This window comes from Mesoplodon densirostris, chromosome 17 (genome assembly GCF_025265405.1).
Source record: "Mesoplodon densirostris isolate mMesDen1 chromosome 17, mMesDen1 primary haplotype, whole genome shotgun sequence".
NCBI lineage: Eukaryota > Metazoa > Chordata > Mammalia > Artiodactyla > Ziphiidae > Mesoplodon > Mesoplodon densirostris.
Genome location: NC_082677.1, coordinates 18,356,090 through 18,381,994, shown reverse-complemented (window position 1 = coordinate 18,381,994; position 25,905 = coordinate 18,356,090). Strand labels below are relative to the sequence as shown.

General features: G+C 36.9%; 1 protein-coding gene across 7 annotated transcripts in view; it reads right to left on the bottom strand.

Moving 5' to 3' along the window:
- The window catches only part of CAB39L (calcium binding protein 39 like), a 107,517-nt gene that overhangs the window by 24,299 nt on the left and 57,313 nt on the right, over positions 1 to 25,905 (bottom strand). For all 7 annotated transcript variants that reach the window (XM_060080128.1, XM_060080130.1, XM_060080133.1 and 4 more), the window contains 3 exons: positions 21,810 to 21,974; positions 16,023 to 16,141; positions 1,987 to 2,155 (listed from right to left, as the gene is read on the bottom strand). In XM_060080128.1, coding sequence (XP_059936111.1) covers positions 1,987 to 2,155; positions 16,023 to 16,141; positions 21,810 to 21,974 — 453 coding nt within the window. The remainder of the gene's footprint in view (positions 1 to 1,986; positions 2,156 to 16,022; positions 16,142 to 21,809; positions 21,975 to 25,905) is intronic.

The following is a 25,905-nucleotide window of genomic DNA, read 5'->3' as shown; positions in this document are numbered from 1 at the left end:
CACACGTGTATGATGGATACAGCCAATAAGTGATTCGTGCACATACACTCTTACACTTGAGTGTGTATACATTATATATACATAGATATACCCTCCAATTTATATACATAATAAATGTATGCGCAAAACTGGAGGGATTATACCATATATATATACACACATACACATATATATAACAATACATGTATATAAACATAATACATAGACAAATACAGAAGTTGCATTATTATAGATCAAATAACTGAGTGGGAGAAAAATTGCTAGGATCCCACCCAAAAAGGAAAAAGCAGGAAATTGCCAAGAAAAATAAAGTTCAAATTTTAAAGAATTTAAAGTTTAAAAAAAGTATCAGAAATAGTGTACTCTTTCATCCCACCTCCTAACAATTATTTTGACAGGGCTAGGTTCTGCATAGTCTAAGTATCATGCTAAAAAAATGTTGATATGGATATTTTAGTGAATTCTTCACAGCTTGGGAGAACTCAGGGTGCAATGACAGAGACAGACATGCAATGGCAGGGACACGATACTACATCAGCCAGCAGCAGCTGCATTTATTGAGTTTTTACTACATGCTGGAGAGTGTGCCGAGCACCTTACATACGTTATTTCTAATCTTCACAACTCTGCAAAAACAGAGATTATTTTCCTCATCTCACAGGTGAAGGACATATAGCAAGTCAGGTGCAGAGAGAGATGGAATTCATACCACTTCTTATCATGTCGACTCTTAGAGGAAGAGGTGAAAGAGATTGTGATTGTAAGGAATCTTTTTTGGGAAAGGACAATTTGTAGACAATACCATGACAAAAACATAAGCCAACAATGTGAAAACACCAATGACTAACTGCGCAGTAGTCATCCTGCAGTTCAAAACAAAAAAGGTTAAGCCTAAGAAGATAAAAACAAAAGCCCAAACCAACCAGCCAACCAAGTAAACAAATCCCCTTGAAACCAGCTACTTAAAAAAAAAAGTGACTTATGGTCATTACATTATATTAACCACAGCATTTTGGTAAAATATAGAAAATAGGCATTTTCAATATCGGTAGCATACTAGGAAACTTTTTAAGGTCATTTAGATTTTCAAGGACTTGACTTAAGTTCAACGGAAAATATGCTCATGCACAAATCACCATAGTTTATTTTTGTGATTCAATATTGTGCTGAAAATTAAACTGAGCTGAACATATGATGCAAGACACTATTATCAAGTACAGTTTATTCTATTAAATGTTGAAAAATCTTTGGGGAAATTTTCAAAAATAAATGCTCAATTGAATTTGATCTTCCCACTCCATTAGAGTTGTTCTATGTTTACAGTTATTTGTGAAGTCTTATTTATGGATTTTTAAAAAAGGCACATTTATGGATTTTGTTTAGGCACAGATATTTGCTAGAAAGAAATGGAACCATCCTTTGTGTTAAATGTCCTTCTTCCTATTTGATGCACCAAGGCCCCTCCTACCATGTGTTCTAGATATACTCTTGGGGGCTTCATCTGTAGCCACTGTACAACTGTTGTTTTGCCGGGTGAGACTTGTCGCCTATGAAACATCGAAGGCTGCTGGGGTTTCTCAACACCCTGAGCACAAGTCCATGTTTCTTGCCCTCGCTGCTCCTCTTCCCTCCACCCACCGCCAACTCTCCTTAGAGTCTGTCCCCTGCCCTTTCCTCCTCTTTTCCTTCCTTCCCTCACTCTTTGCTCTTCTCACTGGTTTTCTTCTTCCTTACTCTGTGTCTTTGTCTTCTTCATAAGCCCATATGAGCTTATGACAAGCATTTTGAGTTGCTTTTTCCACAATGTGACAGACGGGTCTAATTGCATTCTATTTACTGAATCCTCTTATGATCCACATCATATACAGTTGGCTATGCTCTGACCTAAGGAATATAATTTTCTGCTTTTAAAAGTTAAACTGCCTCTTAGAGGCCAAATGACTAAATGCTGAAATTAAATAACCCAGCTGATTCAGAAAAAATTACCTTAAAAGTAGCAAAGGCATCTGAAGCAATATCAAATGTTGACAACTCCACATACTTAAAGAAATCTCTGAATTGATTAGAAAAGAGGATGATTTTCGCAAGCGGTTCATGTCGAATACATTCTCTCAGCATAATCCCACAACGTAAGGCGATCTGTGGGGTTTCATATCTAAAGCATAAACAAGAGAGAAATAGAGAACTATGTTGTTTTATTAACAAAATAATATTAATGGTATCAAAAGAACCATTTCAATACTGCTGTTAATGGAAGCATAGATACCATTTGTCACAGTTCATTCAAACACCATTCTTTCAATACCCACTAAATATCCAAAATGTGCCTGGCACTATTCCAGATGCTGGGGATAGAACAGTAAGCAGACAAGGTCACTGCCTTCCTAGCATTCACAGTTCAGTGCAAATGTTTCTGGTGGGGGAGGAGACAGACTATAAACAATGAAAAGATAATTTCATATACTTCAGTGCTGTGAAACTGAAGACAATAAAATAGGTACACTATAGAGTGTACTTAATTTGCTTTACTTTAGACTGAGTGGTCAGGGAAGAGGCAAAACATTCAGGCAAAGGGAACTAACTGTGCAAAGGCTCCAAGGAAAGAACCAGCAGCTTTGTAAGCCAAGGTAAGGAGTTTCTTTTTTTTTTTTTTTTAATATTTATTTATTTATTTTTGGCTGTGTTGGATCTTTGTTTCTGTGTGAGGGTTTTCTGCAGTTGCGGCAAGCGGGGGCCACTCTTCAACGCGGTGCGTGGGCCTCTCACTGTCGTGGCCTCTCTTGTTGCGGAGCACAGGCTCCAGACGCGCAGGCTCAGTAGCTGTGGCTCACGGGCCCAGTTGCTCCACGGCATGTGGGATCCTCCCAGAGCAGGGCTCGAACCCGTGTCCCCTGCACTGGCAGGCAGATTCTCAACCACTGTGCCAGCAGGGAAGCCCCAGGGAGTTTCATTTTTAAGTGTGATAGGAAGCCTTTGGATAGTTTAAAGAAAGCAATTAACACAGTCTATCATATGCTTTAAAAAAGATCACTCTGGCTACCTGTGGAGAATCTTGTAAAACAGGGAAGAATGAGCTGGGGAGCTAGAGTGGAAGCAGGGAGACTAGCTAGTAGGAGGAACAGAAGCCCAGCTAGAGATGATGGGGGCTTGGACTGGGGTGGCAGTAGTAGAATAGAGGACTATGGGCAGGTCATGCATATTATTCAGGGGAAGAGTCCACAAAACTTGTAGATGCTGTAGTTGGGGTAGGGTGAAGAATAAATTTGGGGTGAGGGAAATTGAGGATTCAAGAATAATAAAATAGGGCTTCCCTGGTGGCGCAGTGGTTGAGAGTCCGCCTGCCGATGCAGGGGACACAGGTTCGTGCCCCGGTCCGGGAGGATCCCACATGCCGCGGAACGGCTGGGCCCGTGAGCCATGGCCGCTGGGCCTGCACGTCTGGAGCCTGTGCTCCGCAACGGGAGAGGCCACAACAGTGAGAGACCCGCGTACCACCAAAAAAAAAAAAAAAAAGAGTAACAAAATAATATTTACATGAAATTCAGAATCAATAATAAAATCTCTTTCCCACAATTTAGGAAATAGGCTACTTTGCAACATCAACTTTATAAATACAGTAGGGAAAACAGCAAAGAAAGGTATTTGAGAGAATTCATTAAACGTGTGTGGTATTTATTCATTTTTTCCCCATTTTTATGTGGAATAATATTCACAAATATCATCTGAATATTCCCTGAAAAACTCATATTAACATCAAATGCTAATATATTCAGATAGGCACTATTCTTTGCAGAATATTAAAAAATGCCAATTTATAGTGTTAGCAATTTCTCTTATCAGAAGAATTTGAAAAATCAGCCTATTGGCATGCATGGAAGAGTTATAAGGTGGGTTTTTATTAAAGATGTTATAAAGATGGGTACGTTTTCTGAAATGTGAAGCAGAAAAACACTATCATTTATTAACAGAGTACTTAGGAAAATATGAAATGAAGACTGTTGACCTAGAGAAGGAACCTACAGACAATTAAAATCCAGACTTATTAGTAAGATATTTATGGACTTTCATAATTTTGCTTTAAACTTAACTTTTCAATTTCATCTCTCATCACATCCCTTAACTCCTTGGGGTATGCCATTCTCTCAACCTAGAATGCCCTTCTCCTTAAGTTTCCACCTCTAAGATTCTCTCTCATCTTTCAAGACTTAGTTCAAATGCCACCTCCTTCTTGGTGTTTCCAATCACCTACCATTCAGAATCACTCTCCCCTTCCTTCATACTCCTACAACAGCTTGTCTGTAATTCTACTTTAGCACTTTTCTCATTCTTCAAACTCTGATTAAAATTCTTAATACTAGAGGACTCTAACGAGACACAAACTTTGGCTTAGAGAAAAAACTGTATGATCTGTAGCCAATGTTTTCTCATTTCTTAATTCAATTGTCAAACTGAAGCTATCTATAAAAAAAGTTTCTACTCCAACTTTTGTGTATCATTACTTCTCTTTTTTCTTTCATTTGGTGAAGTTTATTGGAACCATCTGTGATGCACTGACTATTTATTCTTGAGAACCAAGAGAATATTTTAAAAGATGCTACTCTAGGTCAGAAGACTTGTCATTCCAACCTAGTAGTTTGTGCCCAAGAGTGGAACTGTCATTTCTCTGAGATGACAACTTCTTAAAGTTAGGAATATATTGGGATATATAAGGAAAGTCCTAATTTTCCTCAGTACCTTTAAGGAATTTATAATTCACATACATCATTTCAACCTGACTACCCTCTAGGATATTGACTTTTGATAGTTTACTGCCTACAATATAAAGAAGTGCTCCATAAGTTAAGCCTACCTTAAGTTTCAAATCCCAAGAACATCAATGTATTAGGTTTGGTAAAGAATCAATATTTACCTCATATATTTTATTCTACTTGTGGATAAGGGTCTCAAGGACAAAAGACCACAACAAATCACTATGTTCTCCACAACAACTAACTTAATGGCAGGTTGTTGATAAAGGTTAATCCAATGAATGTTGAATCACTATTTTATAGAATTGAATCATATCTTCCTGCTGATTTGCAGTTTGGATCATATAGTCTGGACTATATAATTAACTATGTCATTGTGGAGAATGCACACTACTTTATATGCATGCTTATTCAAATAATAACAGTGTGTAAGATCTGTTTCAAATTTAATAAAAGCCAAAGTATAAGAGAAATGATCTCATCTAGCAGTGAGCTACAGTAAACATTACACAAAAAAGGGTTAGAAGAAAGATCTTGTGCAAGAATATCCAATTTAAGAACACAGATTATATTATGTAAGGAGAAAAATGACTTTTGTTGTTACTGATGGAAGAAACAAGGTCAGCCAGCACTAGGACAAGTTTTGTAAGATGCCATTCAGCATACACTTGGCCTCCTCAATATAATCAAGAAGTTTTGCTTCTAATCTAGAAACATTTGCTTACTTTAAAAATAGTGAGCTAACTCTGTCCACTGAAAAGGGCTAGAAGCAATAATCCAATGTCAATGAGCATCCCTAGCATCCAGATTATAGTCCCTAAGAAACATTTCTAACTAAAAGGAGCAAGAGTCCTTGGTAGAAATGGCTAACTCCAGGTCTGTGTTAGAAAATATACAAGATGGGCTAGAAAGCAAGGAGACTCTCACAAACTAATGGGAGTGATATCAAAAGGACATGGGTCAACTTGAAGAGGCCACAGACAGATAATCAAGCATCAAAAAAATTTTTTTTAAAGTACAACTATATAAGATGTATGAAAAAACACTAAGTCCACTAGTTCATAATGATACTACAGGGATACAGGGGTGAGGAGGAGGAGGAGAGAAGAAGAGAGGAAAAAGGGGGAGAGGGAGAAAGACAGGGGGAAAGAGAGAGATAAATAAATGGACACCAATGGAAGTTCCCAGGTTAACAAGTCATTACTTTCTAAACTGATAATTGAAGGAAAAGAATTAGGCATTTATTCTTCCTCTCCAGTATGGATTGTACTTCAGACTAATTAAATTGTGGTGGAAGATGGAAAGTTATTCTCTATAAAACTAGTCCAGTCAATAAATACATAAGGAATAATAAAGTTAGAAAATCACCTTTTTGTAACCCCTAACGAAATGACTGAATCAGGCAATGTTCATCAGTGGATGATAAAACAATTACGTGTAGTTGATGGGGAACTTTATAACAGATTAGGCTGCCACCATCTGAACTCATTGCTCAGTCTTAGCATCACTAAATGTATGTCTCCTGACGTGATGAAACACACACTACACAGCACCACTTACAAAATATGACTGCCATAATAAAACTGAATCTGAATCTAATCAAGCCTTTAAATATAACCTCCAGTGAAGCAATCTGACAAACCTAGAATAAAGGAAATTATGTAGGATTACTGATTCAGTTTTGCAACAAGTCAATGGCATAAACATGGGAGAAGGTGCTGTTTTAAATGAAAAGGGACTTAAAAAAGACTTAAGGGACATTATAAGCAAATACAATAAGTGGACCTTATTAGAATTCTTGTTTGAACAAAGCAGCTAAAATTTGGGGGGTGGCAATCAAGAAGTTTGAGTATGGACTGGGTATTAGTTATTAATGAATTATTATTAATTTTTAAGTGCAAAATTACATTGTAGTTATGTAAAAATTATCTTATTTTTGAGATGCATATTGATGTGTTTAGGGTTGATATGATGATATTACATGAGATTTGAGATTTGCTTTAAAATACTCCAGTCAAAGAAAAAAAAAAAAAAGAAAAAACACGGGAAGGGGTGTTGGGAAGACAAATGAAATAAACACAGCAAAGTACTGACGGTTGTTAAGGCTAGGAGATGAGTACATGGAATTTCTTTGTACTGTCTTGTTTTGTATATGGTTGAAAATTTTTGCAATAAAATTTTTAAAAATAAGATTATTAGGAGAAATTTATTATTTTAATATTGGACTTCTGGAAAATCTTCCACTGGCAGTGGTTCTTTATGGATCACTGAGAGCAGTTTAGTGACCTCACTCTCAAGTTCTCTCAGTACCCTGAAATGTCATTTGCATGGGCCAGGAGAAAAGTTCGTTTGAAGTGAGAAAGTCCTTTTTAATAATCTTTTCATAAAATTTGGGTTCCAAATCCTTTTACCATGTTTTGTATCCCATATCCAAGTGATTCTCCTTGATGGAAAAGAATCAATTTCTTTCTGTCTTACATTCTTTATGGTTAGATTTAGGTCCAGTATAGCATGTTACTATCATATCCCTAAATTACATCATTTTTTAAATGATTTCTTTCTTTTTTTATTATTATTTTTATTGGAGTATAGTTGATTTACAATGTTGTTAGTTTTTGTGGTACAGCAAAGTGAATCAGTTATACATACACATATAACCACTCCTTTTTAGATTCTTTTCCCACATAGGTCATTACAGAGTATTGAGTAAAGTTCCCTGTGCTGCACAATAGTTTCTTTTTAGTTATCATTTTATATATAGTAGTGGCAAAGTTAGTTTGCCACTTAGTTCTGTTGAGACATGTTCTTACTAACATGTTTAAAGAATTGAGATAATTTCAAAGAACAATTCAACTAACAGAATAATGCTGACCTCCATCTTGAGCCATATTCATCACCTGACTCCACTGTCTAATCTTCTTTTATTTTGCATTTCTTCTCTTTTTTTTATTTTTTAGATTTTTATTGGAGTATACTTGCTTTACAATGTTGTGTTAGTTTCTACTGTACAGCAAAGTGAATCAGCTATACATACACATATATCCTCTCTTTTTTGGATTTCTTTCCCATTTAGGTCACCAGAGAGCATTGAGTAGACTTCCCTGTGCAACACAGTAGGTTCTCATTAGTTATCTATTTTATACATAGTATCAATAGTGTATATATGTCAATCCCAATCTCCCAATTCATCCACACACCCCTTGCCCCCTTGGTATCCATATGTTTGTTCTCTATGCCTGTGTCTCTATTTCTGCTTTGTAAATAAGATCGTCTATATCAATCTTTTCAGATTCTACATATATGCATTAATATACAATATTTGTTTTTCTCTTTCTGACTTACTTCACTCTGTATGACAGACTCTAGGTCCATCCATGTCCCTACAAATGATCCAATTTCATTCCTTTTTATGGCTGAGTAATATTCCACTGTATATATGTACCACATCTTCTTTATCCATTCCTCTGTGGATGGACATTTAGGTTGTTTCCATGACCTGGCTATTGTAAATAGTGCTACAATGAACACTGGGGTGCATGTGTCTTTTTTGTGTGTGTGTGTGTGGTATGCGGGCCTCTCACTGTTGTGGCCTCTCCCATTGTGGAGCACAGGCTCTGGACGCGCAGGCTCAGCGGCCATGGCTCATGGGCCCAGCCGCTCCACAGCATGTGGGATCTTCCCGGACCGGGGCACGAACCCGTGTCCCCTGCATCGGCAGGCGGACTCTCAACCACTGCACCACCAGGGAAGCCCAGCATGTGTCTTTTTGAATTACGGTTTTCTATGGGTATATACCCAGTAGTGGAATTGCTGAGTCACGTGGTAGTTCTATTTTTAATTTTTAAAGGAACCTCCATACTATTCTCCACAGTGGCTGTTATTGATTTACATTCCCACCAACAGTGCAAGAGGGTTCCCTTTTCTCCACACCCTCTCCAGCATTTATTGCTTATAGATTTTTTGATGATGCCATTCTGACTGGTGTGAGGTGATACCTCACTGTAGTTTTGATTTGCATTTCTCTAATAATTAGTGATGTTGAGCATCTTTTCATGTGTTTGTTGGCCATCTGTATGTCTTCTTTGGAGAAATGTCTATTTAGCTCTCCTTCCCATTTTTTGACTGGGTTGTTTGTTTTTTTTGGTATTGAACTGCATGAGCTGTTTGTAAATTTTGGAGATTAATCCTTCGTCAGTTGCTTTGTTTGCAAATATTTTCTCCCATTCTGAAGCTTGTCTTTTTGTCTTGTTTATGGTTTCCTTTGCTGTGCAAAAGCTTTTAAGTTTAATTAGGTCCCATTTGTTTACCTAAATGACATCACTGTTTGATGTCTGAATGCACCAATCAAATTATGTCCCCAGTTTTCAAGCAACTTTACAAGAGATAATTCAGTAAAAATACTGATCTTTAACAAAGAGCTAAACCTCTAGCATTTCAAGCTAACCTAGAAAATAGTAATGGGTAAAGCTGATTCAGGTGCAATGGTTCCGTTCAGGGCTTCTTGTCTACTCTGTCCTCAGGGTCTTCTATAATTACCTCTCCCTTCTTATCTGAAGGGCTTCAAATCTTATTAAGGACATATTAATGGTTAAGAGGATGGGATTTAGAATCAGATCTGGATTGAAAAATTGGCTCTGTTACTTATTAGCTGTATTTATAACCTTGAGCAATAGCCTTACTCTAAGTTTCAATTTCCTCATCTGTAAAATGGTAAGGATAATACCTAGTCCTCATAGTATTGTTAGAAGGATTAAATGAAATAACATAAGACGTTGAATGTAATACCTGGCACACAGCAAACACTCAATAAACGGTATCTATAAAACAGGATGTGAGGCAATGAGTTTAAAGTTTGGGTTAAAAAATAAAAGAAGAATCATTATAATATAGAATAAAAACCAGAGGAGTCATCACCAAATTGTTGATAATGGTTTCCTTGGGAAGGATTATGGTATGCACTCCCTTTCTATATTATAGATTTCTAAAATGTTTGAATTTTTAAAATTTATTTTTATTGAAGTATAGTTGAATTACAATATTGTGTTAAAAATGTCTGAATTTTTAAATAATAAACATGTATTACTTTGAATCAGAAAAAATAAAATGTTTTTAAAATATCTACTCTTACACAACATTGTAAAGCAATTATACTCCAATAAAGATATAAAAAAGAAAATAAAAATAAATAAATAAAAATATCTACTCCTCTTCATCCCCAATATCACCACTAAAGTTCTGGCCCTAATTATCCCTTGCTTGGACTCTTCCAAGCTGGAATCTCAGACCCCCAATTCTCCAAGCCATTTTCTATACTGCCACCAGAACTCATCACATCTAGTCCCTGGATGTCTCCATGTTGCCTTTAGAATAACATTCAGACTCCTTGGTAAGACTGAAAGACTTATGAAAGACTCTTCATAACTTGGTCTTAGCCCTTCCAGCTTTATCCTCAGCCCTACTTTCCATTCACACTAGGTTCCAGCTGCATCAGAATTCTTGTCATCCTCCAAACACATTGTGCAATTTGATGCCTCTGTGGCTTTGCATGGGAGGTACCTAATCCTTCTACTTTCTGTGTCTATTTGGAAATTTTCTACTTTAAGACCTGCTTCATTTTTTTTTTTTTTTTTTTCTTTTTGCGGTATGTGGGCCTCTCACTGTTGTGGCCTCTCCCGTTGCGGAGCACAGGCTCCGGATGCGCAGGCCCAGCGGCCATGGCTCACGGGCCCAGCCGCTCCGCGGCATATGGGATCCTCCCAGACCGGGGCACGAACCCGTATCCCCTGCATCGGCAGGCGGACTCTTAACCACTGCGCCACCAGGGAGGCCCCGAGACCTGCTTCATTTTTGACATCTCAAGCAGAGGTGATGGCTTCTTCATCTGTGCTCCCACAGAATATACTGGTAAAGAAACAACAATGAGTTGTAATGAGTTATCCCTGCTCACTGTAGACTATAACTGCTTGAAGACTGGAAAGCTGGATATTGTTCTGAGAGCACAGATTCTGGAGTCAGACTACTAGAGTTTAAAGCATACTGGCTATGTGACTTTGGACAAGTTACTTAACTTTTCTGGGCTGCAGTATCCTCTTCTATAAAATGGGTATAATAAAAATAACAACAACAAAAACAACAGTAACTATCCACAGGACTATTATATAAATACAAAGCAGGGCCTGACATATACTAAGTACTATGTTAACTACTACAATTACTATACTTACTATCATTAGTGCTATTATTACTATTCTTACTGTAGACCCCTAATAAATGAACTAATAAGCAGTTTTAGCCTTACAAACTAAACTAATTATTAACTTTTCAGAAGATATGGAAAGACCTTATATAAAACTTTCCTGATGGGGCTTCCCTGGTGGCGCAGTGGTTGAGAGTCCGCCTGCCGATGCAGGGGACACGGGTTTTTGCCCCGGTCCGGGAGGATCCCACATGCCGTGGAGCGGCTGGTCCCGTGGGCCATGGCTGCTGGGCCTGCGCGCCCAGAGCCTGTGCTCCACAACGGAAGAGGCCACAACAGTGAGAGGCCCATGTACCGCAAAAAAAAACAAACAAAACTTTCCTGATGAATCAGATTTGAGGGAGTTAGGCTTAAAATAAACAATTCCTATTTTTCTATTGTGTGCTATAATTACATGAAAATAGAGTCTTAGAAATCTGTATATTGAGAAAGTGGTTTTTAAATTAAATGACTAAAAATTACTTTTTCCACATATTAGAAAATAAATGAAAGCTAAGTTTTTCCTTAAATACAGAAAAAATGACATATAATTATTATAAATTATCTATTACAATAGGATTCCTGGTAAATACAGGTGATTAATGAATAGAAGAGTTCAAATTTGAAATATAAGGAAAATTTCTACTTACATCAATTTAATAGTTTGTTCAGAAACTGAGTGATCTTTTGCATCAACTAATTTGTAAAAGAATAGTAGTCATTTGAATTCATCATAAAGTTCACCACCAAATAGGACAGAGACACATTTTCAAATAATTAAAGATATAATAAAGATATACTGATTATTCATACTTAGTAAATTTTATGTGTAATCATAATTGCAAAAGTGCCAACGCCCCACACGTTTTATAGAATCACATATAAATATCTATAATCTAGTAGGAAAAAGTTATTAAAAGAGATTCCAACCTTTATCATTTGTCTCTCAAAATTATTGATTTATAACTTACAGCACCACTTCTCAAACTCCCTTCCCTCCTCTAATTTACTCTGCAGCTGCTTTGGAGCCTCCCATTAGTAAACCTCCAAAACCCTCTCCTGATATTAGTGGGTTTTCTCCCTCTGATTCCTTCCTCCTCATCTCTAAGTCTTGTTTGTGCCAGTGGACATAACCTTCTAGCTTAGTCTAATTCCCCTGCCTGGCTTCCCATCACTAGGTTTTTTTCTCAACTCTCTCTACTGAAAAAGGGGAAGGGGTGGGAGAAATACAGGGGACAATTACACCTTAATGAATCCTGTGCACATCACAAATAATAAAGGCTCACTACAGATCTGTAATATGTTCCAGCAGATAAATTATTAATGAATAACAATTAGAATTAGTTGTTTATCTTGACTCGTTATTTCTAGAAAGGGAAAATAAAGTTATGTTCCCTAATATAAGTTGTAATTCTTCACCAACTTAATTTAAAAAATAAATATCCCATTACGCTAAATTTTCACATCTTCCACAAAGCATTTATAATGTGTCAATGTATAAAATGTATATACATTCTATCATATATAAAAGGAATGAAAAAATTACCCTACAACCATACTTTATAATTTATTGGATTGCTTTTATCTGAATTCTTAAAGCTTAACAGTAATAATTTTCATGTGTTTATAATTTCCTTGGTAAGAAGACACTAAATTCATATGTTTAGCAGAGCCACTTGTATCTGGTGCAGCTCTTTGACAAACTAAATACAAGGCAGTTGCCATCACCTGACTGCTATTCAGTGACAGCAGCAACATGAAGGAGATCCTCCAAACAAATAATTCCCACTCCAGGAATGAAGTCCGTGGAGTTGCGTGTATCCTTCACATAACGACCCCACGGTGGAAGATACTGTTTTAGAACATCCGCACAACTTCTCCTCCACATCAGCTGACGGGCTCTCCAATACATTTTTAGGACAACACATTTTAGCATTCTCAAGGGATCATTTATTTACAAACTAACTTTAAATGATTATTAATTTATCTTCTCTTCCTGAAACACAAATCCGATATTCTTCTTCCAAAACTCTCCAATGACTCCCCATTTCCTACAGGATAATGTCAAATGCTTTAGCTTAACATTTTAGAATCTCCAGAAGGGGGTACAAATTGATCATTCCAGCCTTATCCACCAATGACCAGCTGGGCAGATCATAACCCATTACATTTTGTAGATCTTATCTGAGCTAGAAACAAACACTTCCCTTTATAATACTATTCTGACATTTGGGTATGGTCTTAATTGTATTTGTTTAAAATTGCACATATATCTCAATGTGAACTGCAGCTATTAAGAGGGATAGGGATAATAATTTTTTAGACTTGTAGTTACTGAGTACTGAGTACCATGTGCTTGGTACTACGCTCTGCAAGAACTACCTCACTAAAGACTCAAAATGACATACTGAAGTAGGTATTATTATTGTCTTCATATTATAATGAGGAAATCAAGACTTAAGGAAGTTAGGTAACTTGCCCAAGGTCTTAGCAAGTAAATAGCAGAACCCTGACTGAACACACAGGTCGGTCTGACAATGCATAGTCAAAGGCATATAATGCAACATTATTTTAGTGCAAAGGTAATATTACAAATTTTACTCTTATTTTATAGTTAAGAAAACTGAGGCTTGGAAAAGTGCAGTGACTTGCCCGAAGTCGCAGAGCTAAGAAGTGGAAGAGACAAGAAACAGGAATAATCAGAGAGCAAAAAAAGAGCTCTTATAAATTAAAAATAGGGTCGCTGAAAGGAAAATTCAGTAGAGTTTATCTTCAATGGAAGATACAATTAAGAACATCTCCTGGGTAAGCTGGGACGAAGTGAGAGAGTGGCATGGACTTACATATACTACCAAATGTAAAATAGATAGCTAGTGGGAAGCAGCCACATAGTACAGGGAGATCAGCTCGGTGTTTTGTGACCACCTAGAGGGGTGGGATAGGGAGAGTGGGAGGGAGACGCAAGAGGGAGGAGATATGGGGATATATATATATGTATAGCTGATTCACTTTGTTATAAAGCAGAAACTAACACACCATTGTAAAACAATTATACTCCAATAAAGATGTTAAAAAAAAAAGAACATCTTCTGACAAGTAAAACAAAAAGACAAAGAAACAGGGGCTTCCCTGGTGGCGCAGTGGTTGAGCGTCCACCTGCCGATGCAGGGGACAAGAGTTCGTGCCCCGGTCCAGGAAGATCCCACATGCTGTGGAGCGGCTGGGCCCGTGAGCCATGGCCGCTGAGCCTGCGCGTCCGGAGCCTGTGCTCCGCAACGGGAGAGGCCACAACAGTGAGAGGCCCGCGTACCGCAAAAAAAAAAAAAAAAAAAAAAAAGACAAAGAAACAGAAAATAGAAGAGATATGAAATCAATCCCAGAGATTTAACTTTGACTAATAGGAGAATGAGAAAGTGAGAACAGAGAATATAGAAGGGAATAAATTTTCAAAGAAACACTATGTGGCAGAGAATGTTAACTGTCCACAGAAATCCTTTCTCCCCTTCTTCCTGGGCACTAACTACATTTCTCAGGTTTCCTTAAGAATTAAGAGGTCAAGTGACTACGTGCTCTCAAATGGAATGTGAGTGCGAGTAATGCAAGCCATTTCCAGGCCTGGCTCATAAATTCTCCCAAGTACTTTTGCCTTCTTGTGGGCTGAAATGGCAATCAACAAAGTGATCTTAGGAACCACATGTTAAAGGAACCCCTGCTGACCTAGAACATCTGTTCTTCTCTATTATGTGAGAAATAAATTTATCTTGTCGTTGGCCACTCTATTTTGGGGTCCATTTGTTATAAAGCTTAAGGTTTGTTATAAGTTTAGCCTACCCTAAATAATACATGATACAGGTATATTTTATTTCCCTTTCCAGAACTGAAAGACTTAATTCTCCAGTAAAAACAATATTTCGTACTAAAAAACAAAGTAATTATAGTACACTACTTTGTTCAACAATGAATAATAATTACATAGTTATAATAATATAAATGTGACTAATAAAATAAAAAATTGTGATAAAGTATACTGGAAGGGTTAAGAGAAGGAAAATGGAGTAACAGTGGTGGTGGAAATACTAAATTGTCATCTAGTCTATGAGAAAGTTAAAAGATATTTTTTAAAATTGGTAAATCAGAAGTTAGTAAAAGCCCATTATTGATAATACAGAGGTAAATACCAGATGAACAAACAAAAAAAGATGAAAGTGGTTGTCTTTGGACAATGGGACTGAGGAATAGAGAAGGAAGAGGCAAAGAGCTGATGTTTGTTGATATTTCTGATTTTTAAACTATGTGGTATGTATTATTTTGATACAATAAAATGTTTTAAAATGTACAAGAAAGGATTTGGGAACTGAACACAGACGAGATGGACTAGAAGAGCATGCTAGATTCAAGATAGTAAAGTAGAAAGATAGAGAAGGGGAGACAAAAGATAGTCTGCTATCCCCAAGCCTTTCTACATCCATATTTCTGGTTTTAGGAGTTGGAGTAGCCTCAAAATGCCCAAGAAACATTTGTAAATGAGTATACATAAAAAGTAATAATCAGGAATTCTATTATCTGACCAGACTTTAGTTTTTTGGCTGCCCTGTGGTCCCAAATACATACAGTGATATTTATTCTATCCTCACGTGAAGCATGCCACCATAGTAGATTCTAGCCATTGAAAGGATATTGTGTGTGTGTGTGTGTGTGTGTGTGTGTGTGTGTTTGTGTAATGAGGGGATTCAGTCTTATGCAAAGAGGCTAAGTGGGCAGCTAGAAAAAGGGAAGATTGCAAAGCACAAGCAGTAATGTAACAGGAAGAGATAACAGGAAAGTGGAGGAAAGAGAGGCAGTAAATGGAAGGGAATTTATTTAGAAAGGATTTTGCTGCAGCCTGAGTAATCCCAGAGACATAGATTTGGAGGGCTAACTTCAAGCATGGCAAATATGAATCCAAAAGGGATCATTTTCTCAAATGAGGCTAATGCTATATATTACTTTTAACAACTTTTCTAAACTCAAACCTACTTTAAAGGAAAGCACGCACCTACCCTTTGAGGAGCATAAATAGGATATGAGGATGAGCACTAATGTACTCCACAGTAGGACTCCGAGTGCCTATCTGTCGTCTCAGGATGTTGTTAAATATCTGGGTCACATCTTTTTTTCCCTGTTAAAGAAACGACCAACCATTAAGTTGTATACTTTAAATGGGTGAATTGCATGGCATGTGAATTATTTCAAAAGCTGTTTATACACACACACACACACACACACACACACTCATTCCATTTAATATGACATAGTATTTTCCCACCTGAGATTGTGAATTCTTTGACTTAATTTGTCTAATGATGGGTACAAAATATATAAACAACCAAAAAAATCAAGATCAAATAAAATCAATGCCCTACACATATAGTAAGCATTTCAAATTGTTAAATGCATGAAGTACAGTCAAAGCTTGTGTCTCAAGGCTTTCTGATTTCTCATTTTTATAGTAATAAAACCAAAGGTTAAGGACCACTTTTTAATGAGGGCCAGGGAACAGAAAAGGATATTTAGGGGATGGAAATTTTCAAAAACTTAGGACCATAAAATGGTTTATTGAGAAGCTGATCCTGGAGTGCTTATTTTGCTTATTTGTTTAAAAACGTAGCAAGAAATAATTATAGAGATTAAATTATCACAGTAGGAAGTTTTCTGCTTTTTTTTAACATCTTTATTGGAGTATAATTGCTTTTCAATGTTGTGTTAGTTTCTGCTGTATAACAAGGTGAATCAGCCTTACGTATACATATACCCCCATATCCCCTCCCTCTTGCGTCTCCCTCCCATCCTCCCTAGGAAGTTTTCTGCTTCTTTGAGCTGCTTTCTAATTCAAACTGAACAGCTGACTTTGCATCCACCCTATTTTCACAAGGCACACCTGCCTTTAAAATGAATGCATCAACTCTTACAGGCAATACATTTTCATCCTTTGATCTCTTATCACATTGTGTTTCAAAACATCAAAGAGTCTAAAGCTGTGTCTTGAATAGTGGCCAAACATCAAAACACACAGCTCTGAGTTTGATCCTGAGCCCACAAATCAGAAACCTTGCAATCTCAGCCATAACTCTTTTTTTTTTAACCTCATAAGAATATGCTGAAGTATTTTTTTTCTGTCAGCAATTTTAAGGCTTAAAGGATTAGGCAAAAATTTATGGCTATAAAGTAATGAGATTTTCTTTCAAATAATTTTAACCCAAAGGTCTGTCTTCTAACTAGCCGTTATTCACATAACAGCAGGATTCTCCAGTACTTTCCTCACCCTGATGGACCACTTTCCTCCTGATTCCTGAAGAAGAAAATGGGTTTGCCACACAGATTCCTGAGTCAGTCTCTGCTACCCAATCTAAACCAATGCCTTGGGCCACCATCCCTGTTGTCAGCTCTGGATTTCAAATCCCTGCTCCTAGCTCCTCTCAGCCCTTGTTCATTGTCTTGCTTTCTACAACTAGTTATTTTCTCAACTAGTTATTTTATATACTGTTTATCCAAGTATAGAAAGCCGCCTCTTCTCCTTCATTTGACATATACTATTAGTACATAGTTCTTTTATCAAGGGTTTAAGGGTAACAAAGGGTAATTATAGCACAGTGCAGAAACAACTTCAAATTGAATCCTACACATCATAATTAAAGATTATTAAAGATTCCTCAGCATTCCTGATCATCTTTTTCCTTAAGCCCCTTCCTGTGTCATGGCTCTGGAGCCTTCTCTCTCCCCTACTCCAAACTCTTCTCCTATCTCTCTTCTATTTCCTACTCCTATCAAATTTAGCCAAAGAGACGGCATTTCTCAAATTTCTGTTATTTTACTCTGCAAAGGGAATCTAAGCTCTTCTTTCAGTCTTTTTCCTTCTAAACATTGCCTAGAGACCTCACCTTTCACAACTAACAAAAAAGCCCATGTAGGTGTCTTCTAAACAAAAGTTCTTTTTTTTTTTTCTGTAAGGAATGCTCCATCCTTTTAGGTTATCTGGCAAAAGCTACAGCCCTTCCATAAAGTAATAATTTTCCTTTCCTGTTATAAAAATATACCAAAGATTTTACAGTCAAATGACTGTTATACTCTTCAAAGAAGCCCCAGGAGAGGCTATTCACTTACTGAAGTATTATCAATATTCTTGAACTATGCTCTACACATTTACTAATTCTTTAAGAAAAGTGGCTTCCTGCTGTGCTTCAGGACACCTTCCTTTGTTCCAATTCCCTTACCTCTGCTTCTATTTCTCATTCTCATACCTACATTGATTCATTCATCCAACCAATGGATATGGAACTAAGCATGGGAAATGCAGTCCTAGTACTCAAGATACTCTCAATCCAAAAGGAGCTGTACCAGGGCTACCTAAGAACCAAGAGATGAGGAGGGTGGGGTTCTGTGTGATTAGACTGAGTTTTGAAGTTAGGGGGAGTTTTATCCAATGGTCACTAGTGTATATGGATACTTTAAGCTTGAGAAGGAAAGTTGCTGCCTGTGAGCTGATCATTCATGCTTCCAGTCCATAGAAATACACAGCACATTTCTGCAAGCGGGCTCATAATGCCAGTAATGGTGCATCCTTCCTGAAAATACTATGAGTATATAGTTGGTGGAATGCTTAAAACTGAACCATTTTCAATTTTAACTGTTTTTCATTCATTCATTCAACCAAGAAGCATTTATAAGTATTTATTGTCTATGGGTTTGATTGAGGAGGACAGCTTCACCTACTGAATATCACATTCATTTATAACTATGTTCTAGGCATCAACTAAATGAACAAAGTCAAGAACCGTCTGGTCAATTATTCTTCAAAAAAGCTGAAAAAAAGAACTGTCTGCAATTATCATGATAATAGACCTTCATAATGATAGTGTTGAGTAATCAGTAAAAAATTATCACATCTAGTATATAATTTTGGAGGAGAGGCAAGTATACAATGCATGTTATAAAGAAAATGTAAAGTAATCCACAAAAGTAATCTACTTAACTTTCTTCATTTGAAGAGTTAATCTTTAGCTACATGGAAAATGCACATATTCAGAAAGATAATTTTTTCCCCAAGGATTCCAGAGAATAAAAGTTTACTCTACTTGATAATGTATAAGTCAATTTTTAGGCAATTGAATGTCTTAATCCCCAAATACTTTTTAAAAATTTATTTATTTATTTATTTTTGCTGTGTTGGGTCTTCGTTTCTGTGCGAGGGCTTTCTCTAGTTGTGGCAAGTGGGGGCCACTCTTCATTGCGGTGGGCGGGCCTCTCACTGTCGTGGCCTCTCTTGTTGCAGAGCACAGGCTTCAGATGCGCAGGCTCAGTAGTTGTGGCTCGCGGGCCCAGTTGCTCCGCGGCATATGGGATCTTCCCAGACCAGGGCTCGAACCCGTGTCCCCTTCATTGGCAGGCAGATTCTCAACCACTGCGCCACCAGGGAAGCCCCCCAAATAATTTTTAAGTAAACTTCTCTATATTTATTTCCAGTATACCATGTAAAATAAGGGAAATTTGCATAAGTGTTTCTTACTGTTCCTCTTTTGTTTTCTAAGCCAAAGCTGCACAAAGTTGTGAGGCACCCAAAGTTTTTCTCTGGTCTACTCCGATCTCCCCAATTCTTGGAGAGCACTTTGAACCTATGCTATTCTGTGGTCGCTCAAGGCTTCTCCAGGTCACTGGACCTGACGACATCTCATCCCTGACTCATTCTTCAAAACAGAACCAACCTTGGTCATATTCCTTCCAGCATCCCATTGCAAATTAAGCTAATCTCATAAACTAACTCAAGCTAACATATTAATTAGTGATGATAATAGCTTAATACATTGCTGCTTTCAGGGAAATGTGCAAAACAAGGGGAGATTTATAGAAATATAATACCGTATTCCAAGAGCAGGGAGTTTCCCAGTTATGGTCACTCACCAACTAAATTTAAAACTAAAATAATAAACAAAGAAACAAACATCAAAGGTTATAACAAAAATAAACCAGCTTACATTTAACTTAAGTTTGAGAAAGAGAGAAGATGAAAATATACTATCGGACATCTGTATATATTTGCACATGTATTTAGTGTTCTTCCATAACATGTATATGTATATATATTTTACTTTGTTTAATATTTAAAAACAATGATATAAGTTCATATTATTCCTATTTTATAGATGAGAAAGTTTAGTCTCAAAGAGGTTATGATACTAACTATCAAATGGCAGAGCAGGGACTCTATAAACAATCCTAAATCCAAGTCAAGTGTTTTTCCACTATGCAAAGCTCCTACAAATGTCCATAATACCTCATTTTAAACTAAACTTAAAAAACATGGAAGTATATAAACACAATGATAAAACTACACTTTAATTCCACATATGCCAGGTTTAAAAAGAAAATGGGGAGTAAGATGGGGAGGGAGAGTGACAAGCCAGGCAAGAGGAAAAAGTAGGAAAGGATATTTTTGAGCAGAAAATGTCAAGGTTAGAGAAACAAATAAGAGAGGGAAGGAAAGAAAAAAAACAGGTGTTTCTGAAAGGAAGGCTGTGAAGTCTGGGCCCTGAGAGGCCCTCAGTCAGTGTAGTTCCTAGTCAACACACCTAACTTCACATCTCCAGAGCAGTCTTGCCCTGCATTCCTCCTCCGCTGCTCCAGTCAGCCAAAATCTTCCCTCATCTAAGCCATCCAGAGAGCTGTGGGCTAGTATTTCCACAGATCCCCAGAGCCCTGACCTTATCTTGGTCTAATCACTGTAATGAGTTTCTTTTAACTTCCCTGGTGACAAAACTAAAAGCAATTTACTTCAGAAATCTCCATTCTCTTCTATCTTTGAGAATTAATGGAGATCCAAGCACTCACCTGAGAGTATCAAAAGCCTGATAGTAGTAACAAAACAACAAACAAATCAAAACCAAGACTTCCATCATTGAAATGTGCCTTACATACATGTATTTCATTGAAAAACCACTGTTCTAAGTTAGATATACCATAGATAATAAAATGCTTACACATATTCACCACTTATGTTTCTAGGTGTTGTTTTATTTATTATTTAGGTAATTAGGTATAATTGCTTTCAAAATGAGATAAATATCCCATATTAGTAGCATTTAACAAACTTCTTAAATCATTGGTATAAATATTTCAATTAAAGAAACAGGTCTGGGCTTCCCTGGTGGCGCGGTGGTTGGGAGTCCGCCTGCCGATGCAGGGGACGCGGGTTCGTGCCCCGGTCCGGGAGGGTCCCACGTGCCGCGGAGTGGCTGGGCCCGTGAGCCATGGCCGCTGAGCCTGTGCGTCTGGAGCCTGTGCTCCGCAGCGGGAGAGGCCACAGCAGTGAGAGGTCCGCGTACCGCAAAAAAAAAAAAAAAAAAAAAGAAACAGGTCTGGAGACAATAAGTTTGAATCTCAGCTTAGGCTCTTAATAACTGAGTGACTTAGGGGAAATTACTTAATATCTTTGAACTTTAGGGTCTTCACCTGTAAAACAAGACTAATAATATAGTACCAATCATATATAGGTTGCTTTAAGAATTAAATGAGATGAGTGCTTGGAAACTGTACAACATGCAGTAAATACTCAACAAATGTTATCTATTATTATTATTATTATTGACCAGTAACTTTCTTACTTAGCTGCATAAAACTTAATTCCAGTATACCTTTTGCCTTTCTAAAAAAACGATTAAAGTGATTTTAGAACTTTCAGGGGAAAATGGGATTTTAAATAATATATAAACAGTAATAAAAAAAATTACAGTCAAATATTGGTATGTATATAAAAATTGAAAAACAGAATTGTCATCCTTTTGCAGATAGTTTACCTCAAAGTCTATCAGCTGTAGGTCGGCTATCAGTGTCACCAGCAGCCCACTATTGTAGAGTTCTTGTGCTAGCTGAGCCACAGCTTCTGTTGGGGGTTCCTTGTCACTTGTCCCACACAGAATTTCTTTCATTGCTTGCAGTGATTTCGACACTTCTTCTGAAGCCTAGTGACCAAAAAGTATGCTAATAGTTGAGTAATAAAAAATTTCAGGCTATAAACAAACAAACAAAAACCACTTATTGAGCCCTGCTTATTTATGATTAAAGAACTCTGTACAGTTACAAACAAAAACCATTCAGTAGGCACTGTGTTTTTTATTTCAGAAAATGTTACTAAAGTTAATTTATAAAAGAGAGATGTTTAGTATTTCTACTTAGTTAGAATAATTGAAATCATCTTCCTTTATTTTTAAAAAACTTTTTTAAATTAAAAAAAATGTTTTTACTTTTTGGCTGCACTGTGCAGCATGTGGGATTTTAGCTCCCTGATCAGGGATCGAACCCACACCCCCTGCAGTAGAAGTGTGGAGTCTTAACCACTGGACCACCAGGGAAGTCCCCATGAACTTCCTTAAATCATACTCATATTGAACTTTACTAGTAATTAATTATAAATTTAACTTATAAATTAAATTCAGTCCATTTTGAAGACTTATCAGTAGCTAGTAGTCTTTATTTAAATCATTTGTTAATGTTTTTCAACAAATCCCTATTATTCTGTTTTTTTTAATGGAGTAGGTACAAAATCATATATTGTCAAAACCCATAACCTTTGTCAATCCACTGATCCCTCACACATAACCATTATCTTTTTGTTATCTATGAAACTTAAAAAAAAAAGCAAAAGATCTCACTATATTTTTTTAATGTCCTCATATTTTATATGTTACTTTGCTTTTATTAATTCTTAAAAATTTTTTTTTAATTAATTTATTTTATTTTAGGCTGTGTTGGCTCTTTGTTGCTGTGCGCGGGCTTTTCTCTAGTTGTGGCGAGCAGGGGCTACTCTTCATTTGCGGTGCGCGGGCTTCTCATTGCGGTGGCTTCTCTTGTTGTGGTTGCGGAGCACAGGCTCTAGGTGCTTGGGCTTCAGTAGTTGTGGCTCTCAGGCTCAAGAGTGCAGGCTCAGTAGTTGTGGCGCACGGGCTCAGTTGCTCCGCGGCATGTGGGATCTTCCCAGATCAGGGCTCGAACCCATGTTCCCTGCATTGGCAGGCAGATTTTAAGCCACTGCGCCACCAGGGAAGCCCTCACTGCATTTTAAATAATAGGAGAATACATAGAGGTAGAAAGTACATTAGTGAGTATTAGGGCCTAGGTAAGGGAGAAGGAGGTACTGAAAATTAGAAATTAGATAGTGGTGATGGTCACACAACCTTGTGAATAAACTAATAACCACTGAATTGTACACTTTAAAATGGTGGATTATATGGTATCATAATTATACTCAATAGAAAAATTTTTTAAAAACAGGTGAAGATAAATAAATAAATAAATAAATAAAGCAAGCAAGCAAGCATGGGATACCAAAAAAAAAAAAAAAAAAAAAAAAACAGGTGAAGAAAAAAACAGGCCAATTAGTTAACAATTTGCTGAATGTTTTTAAAGAAATGTAGTTTTATTACTTTCAAGTATTGTATTCTAATCATTATAATTGAAGAAGGAAATGAGGAGAATAAGGCAAAATAATAAAAGTAACTCATAGTAGCATGACACTACTTAAAAAATTAATTTCCAGATACATTTTATGATATTGCTAAAGCAATCCTTAATTTATTAAAGGTTGGAAGTTCCTTAAATTGTGACATAAATCCACAGAAGATATTTTTTCATATTTATTTATTTATTTATTATTATTATTATTTTTAATTTTTTGCTTTATAACAAATTTAATCAGTTATACATATACATATGTTTCCATATCCCCTCCCTTTTGCGTCTCCCTCCCACCCTCCCTATCCCACCCCTCCAGGCGGTCACAAAGCACCGAGCTGATCTCCCTGTGCTATGCGGCTGCTTCCCACTAGCTATCTACCTTACGTTTGGTAGTGTATATATGTCCATGCCGCTCTTTCACTTTGTCACAGCTTACCCTTCCCCCTCCCCATATCCTCAAGTCCATTCTCTAGTAGGTCTGTGTCTTTATTCCTGTCTTACCCCTATGTTCTTCATGACATTTTTTTTCCTTAAATTCCATATATATGTGTTAGCATATAGTATTTGTCTTTCTCTTTCTGACTTACTTCACTCTGTATGACAGACTCTAGGTCTATCCACCTCATTACAAATAGCTCAATTTCATTTCTTTTTATGGCTGAGTAATATTCCATTGTATATATGTGCCACATCTTCTTTATCCATTCATTCGATGATGGACACTTAGGTTGTTTCCATCTCCGGGCTATTGTAAATAGGGCTGCTATGAACATTTTGGTACATGTCTCTTTTTGAATTATGGTTTTCTCAGGGTATATGCCCAGTAGTGGGATTGCTGGGTCATATGGTAGTTCTATTTGTAGTTTTTTAAGGAACCTCCATACCGTTCTCCATAGCGGCTGTACCAATTCACATTCCCACCAGCAGTGCAAGAGTGTTCCCTTTTTTCCACACCCTCTCCAGCATTTATTGTTTCTAGATTTTTTGATGATGGCCATTCTGACTGGTGTGAGATGATATCTCATTGTAGTTTTGATTTGCATTTCTCTAATGAGTAAAGATGTTGAGCATCCTTTCATGTGTTTGTTGGCAGTCTGTATATCTTCTGTGGAGAAATGTCTATTTAGGTCTTCTGCCCATTTTTGGATTGGGTTGTTTGTTTTTTTGTTATTGAGCTGCATGAGCTGCTTATAAATTTTGGAGATTAATCCTTTGTCAGTTGCTTCATTTGCAAATATTTTCTCCCATTCTGGGGGTTGTCTTTTGGTCTTGTTTATGGTTTCCTTTGCTGTGCAAAAGCTTTTAAGTTTCATTAGGTCCCATGTGTTTATTTTTGTCTTTATTTCCATTTCTCTAGGAGGTGGGTCAAAAAGGATCTTGCTGTGATTTATGTCATAGAGTGTTCTGCCTATGTTTTCCTCTAAGAGTTTGATAGTGTCTGGCCTTACATTTAGGTCTTTAATCCATTTTGAGCTTATTTTTGTGTATGGTGTTAGGGAGTGATCTAATCTCATACTTTTCCATGTCCCTATCCAGTTTTCCCAGCACCACTTATTGAAGAGACTGTCCTTTCTCCACTGTACATTCCTGCCTCCTTTATCAAAGATAAGGTGACCATATGTCCGTGGGTTTAACTCTGGGCTTTCTATCCTGTTCCATTGATCTATCTTTCTGTTTTTGTGCCAGTACCATACTGTCTTGATTACTGTAGCTTTGTAGTATAGTCTGAAGTCAGGGAGCCTGATTCCTCCAGCTCCATTTTTCGTTCTCAAGATTGCTTTGGCTATTCGGGGTCTTTTGTGTTTCCATACAAATTGTGAAATTTTTTGTTCTAGTTCTGTGAAAAATGCCAGTGGTAGTTTGATAGGGATTGCATTGAATCTGTAGATTGCTTTGGGTAGTAGAGTCATTTTCACAATGTTGATTCTTCCAATCCAAGAACATGGTACATCTCTCCATCTGTTTGTATCATCTTTAATTTCTTTCATCAGTGTCTTATAATTTTCTGCATACAGGTCTTTTGTCTCCTTAGGTAGGTTTATTCCTAGATATTTTATTCTTTTTGTTGCAATGGTAAATGGGAGTGTTTCCTTTATTTCACTTTCAGATTTTGCATCATTAGTATATAGGAATGCCAGAGATTTCTGTGCATTAATTTTGTATCCTGCAACTTTACCAAATTCATTGATTAACTCTAGTAGTTTTCTGGTAGCATCTTTAGGATTCTCTATGTATAGTATCATGTCATCTGCAAACAGTGACAGCTTTACTTCTTCTTTTCCTATTTGGATTCCTTTTATTTCCTTTTCTTCTCTGATTGCTGTGGCTAAAACTTCCAAAACTAGGTTGAATAAGAGTGGTGAGAGTGGGCAACCTTGTCTTGTTCCTGATCTTAGTGGAAATGGTTTCAGTTTTTCACCATTGAGGACGATGCTGGCT